The 3,921-nt window shown below is 38.3% G+C and overlaps 1 protein-coding gene across 1 annotated transcript; it reads right to left on the bottom strand.

Annotated features, from left to right (window-relative positions):
• Window positions 1-1,994: 1,994 nt before the first annotated feature.
• LOC145984327 (neuroligin-2-like) lies at window positions 1,995-3,665 on the bottom strand. The gene has a single exon (XM_083117980.1). The coding sequence runs from the start codon at window positions 3,489-3,491 to the stop codon at window positions 1,995-1,997; it is 1,497 nt and encodes a 498-aa protein (XP_082974106.1). The 5' UTR covers window positions 3,492-3,665.
• Window positions 3,666-3,921: the final 256 nt, after the last annotated feature.

Below are 3,921 nucleotides of genomic sequence, written 5' to 3'. Positions count from 1 at the left end.
TTTGTACACAAGCAAGGACGTATTTATGGGGGTCCCCCCCCCCCCGAAAGGCTTGCCAAGTTCTAAAATTAAATAAAGAAAATATACTTTTCAGCACTTGTATAATTAAGGGTTATTTATTTTCGCCGATCTTACTGGAAAGCAAGGATTAAATTGGGATCATTCCGCTTTGAATAATACAGTAAAAACTGCATATCCCGGAACCTCTATAAGAAGGAAACCTGTAAATACGGGAAAAAAAAGTCCCCAGAACGGGCCGATTTTATACCTGAAAATGACCTGCTTAAAGCGGAAACGGAACACCATTTAAAGACCAACGAGATGTTTTTATTCTCAGTAAGACCGAAGTTTCTTCCTTTATTTTTTTCGCTCGCAAGAAAACAATGCAATACTGTAGGTGGAACACGCCTCAGTTGCCACTCGCTTATCGGTAACATTGTCGATATGAAAGAATGCGCTACAATACTCATAGCTGTTACGATTCCGTTTCATTCTTTCATCTCTTACCCTCTTTCTCCACCTTTCTTTGTCTATTTCTCCTCTGTTTTTTCGTCAGCTTTCTATTTTTCTTGTTATCTCTCTTTGTTTCTTTCTTTTTCTTCACTTTTATCTCAATCTTTCTTCACCTCTCTTATTCCCTTTCAATCTTTCTCTTTCCTTCTATGAACATCGCGCTACGACGCCAGGGGTCCCGGGTTCGAAAAGTACGTACTGTATGTTCGAATAATACTGTAAAAAGTGTACCAACATGATGTATAGTTACATAATTGTAATCTCTGCTATGCTTATTGCGACTGTATCACATTTTTATTCATGTACGTACATGCATTATTACTCTACATTATAAGTAATGCGAAATGAAAATCTGTCTTTCCATTATTTCCTGCAGCGCTCTATACTGTATTTAAAGTCAACCCTGTATAAGAAGGAAAACTGTTAAGACGGAAAATTTTGCTCGGAACCATCATGTTCCGGGATAGACAGGTTTTACTGTTGTACCAAAGAAAATTTATGCACCTTACTTCTTATAATAATATGCATAAAATATTACTCAGGAACTTTACTTTTTCTCAACTAAACTTTATCTATTTGACGTTAATTCCTTGCCAGGGCAGTTGTTTTTACCAAATTTTGGCAATCTTAACTACACGTAAGCTAGATAATGAATACGTGCGTTGTATATATATTCTAAAACGGTCTTTATATTCCTATTCATGTAATATTATTGTACACCCTGGACTGCATTATTGCAGACTAACGGGGCTCTGGCGTCTGGACTCACAGCCGGGACTGGATTGTTGCAGACTAACGAGGATCTGGCGTCTTATAGAATCACAATATAAACATTATTACAATTAATAAAGAAACAAATCATGTATATATTCCGTACTATTACCCAAGAACAATAAGCTGAATGTGGAAGGTTAAAACCAATTAGTGTTCCTTTTCATTTCCTATGCGTCACTGGTGCGATGTATATTATTTTTAATTACAATACTGGTTGTGTTCAATATCAAACTATTCTTTTACGTATCAAAATGACAATTTTTAATCATATCCAAGAGCATTCTGTATCATAATTCTCTTATGTTTACATTTCATTGAATTTACGTTGGTTCATACAAAATAATATTTTCACTTCATGGTTTCATTCTATAGTTTAACTATAGTGCATATTAACTATTTGTTATTTAAATAGTTGATGTAGTACCTACTTAGTTTAGAATTTCATGGCAGTAATTTCGGATATTTTTATTGAGACGCATTGAGACGCAGGTGAACAGAAGGAAGGTTCGGGGATCAAACCTGGGCCTTTTAGATAAAAGTAATTATTCTATTGGGGGTTAGCGGTAGCTCGTAAGCTCTCGCTTGGCTGCATCTGCATACTGCAGGAGGTACCTGAATGCACTTAAATTTACATAACACTTTATAGAATGGCAACTCTCTAGATTTGGGTTACAATGACCTTAAGCCTGCATTGGCAAAGGATGGCATTAAAAGTATATTACCTGTCTCTCTCTTTTTGGAAGCGTGGACCGAAGAGTTTCTAAAATAACTGTCACTCGCTTGCTGAAGTTCAGTTCGCCTCTTAAAATCTCACACAGCTTCGCTGCACTCCTCTCTCCAAAACTCAAAACCCCCTTCCTCTTACTCCAGAACCACTCTCCTGTTCTCTCCCAAAACTCAAGACCAACTCCCCTGCAAGCCTCTCTCACCAGATCCAACTCCCTTCCTCCTCCTTGGTACCAATCATCACTGGGTATTGTGACGTTCACATCAAGCACAGGACCCCACGGAATAGTGCCCAAATCTGGCTGAATTTCAGTATTTGCTAGTTCATGGAAAGACCTATGTTTCAGGCAGCCAACTATTTTCCATGATGATTCAATGCTGCAGCCCATTTTTTCTGCATAGACTCTGCTTGTGTTTTGAGCTCTGTACTTGTCCACAATAAGTGCCCAATCAGCCAAAGCTGACCCACTCTGCGCAATAACTCTTTTTACAAAATTCCTTGAACGGGGAGCAACCATGAGAAGGCCTGCCGATGCTGCACCTGCCCCAGGGCCAAACAATGTAATGAGATCTCTGTTGCCATTGAAGTATTCAATGTTGTTGTAAATCCAATGCAAAGCCATTGCCTGATCTAGGATACCATAATTGCCTGGTGAATTTTCATCTCCAGTGCTGAGAAATCCTAAAACACCAAGTCTGTAATTCAAGGTTACAACCACAACATCATAAAAGGCAGTCATCATGTGAGCAGGGAATGTATTTGATGCTCCTTTGTAGAAATCCCCTCCGTGAATATAAACCATGACAGGGTACTTCGATGCTAGGCCTGATGTAGTCGTTGGAGTGAAGACATTGAGATACAGGCAATCTTCGTCCATTTTGCGGATCCCTCTTCTGACACCAATGTACTGTATTGGCTGTGGGCATGCTGGTCCATAATCATATGCATTGTGTGTCTTCCATCCTGGATGGTATCGAGGTGGTCTGAATCTTGCTTCTTCTACTGGTGGCTGAGCATACGGAATTCCGAGAAAAACACTCACATTCGCATGTATTCTTTCCACAATATGTGGGTCAGGGCGGTACGTATACTCGGGATGGGGGTTATCATATAAATAAACGCGAAATCCCTGGATTTCACCTTGAGCGGTTGAAACACTAACAAATCTATCCAGTCTTTCCCAGTCAGTTCGATTTCTTCCTTGTAAATCTGATCTCCAACCAGATAACACACCAGAAAAGGGTCTTTCTGTTGTTCTCGAATCCCAATCATAGTGATACCTATTACCATGTAAATCTGGATTACGTTGAGCATAGTAAGTGTCTTGGTTTTTTTGAGAATTAAAACGCTCTAGGTCCCTTTTAATGTAGTGATTTGTTGAATTTACACCAAGGATAAACAAATGTATTGAAAGTGTAGCAAGTACCGCCCAATTACGCTGAGCGCAACGGTGAACACACCCCCTTACAGACGCCATAAAGGTGATTGTCCACAAAATTCCAATCAGTTACGAAAATCTTCTATTCTATACATGTTTTCATACACTAACTATAAATTATTGTAATCTGCTGATTCAAAATTTGCTGTCTTCACACAAAAACCACGAAACATAATTCACTATCGAGTCGGAAACAATTTGTAATTGTATATCACTTTAATTTACTTGCTTCCTTTAGCTTTCTTTCTACTCATTAATATTACCACATCTTAAAAGGTATTATGATCTTTGATTACGAAGACATTTTTCATTAGTTAGTCCTACAAGAATTTTTTTCAAGTGTTGTTCCTAAAATACTTTGCTACGCATCGGCTAACACACTCGTGCACAAAAATAATGTTACTTCTTTAACATAAAATGTGAGAGATGATTTTGTAAATGCCATTGAAACGAATATGTATTCATTCGA

This window comes from Lepisma saccharinum, chromosome 2 (genome assembly GCF_977018435.1).
Source record: "Lepisma saccharinum chromosome 2, izLepSacc3.1, whole genome shotgun sequence".
Taxonomy (NCBI): Eukaryota; Metazoa; Arthropoda; class Insecta; order Zygentoma; family Lepismatidae; genus Lepisma; species Lepisma saccharinum.
Note: the sequence above shows the minus strand (reverse complement) of the source record. Positions and strands in the feature narration are given on the sequence as shown.

Excerpts from the sequence above, each read along its gene's own strand:
- LOC145984327 (XM_083117980.1), bottom strand. The coding sequence starts at position 3,491 with ATGGCGTCTGTAAGGGGGTGTGTTCACCGTTGCGCTCAGCGTAATTGG.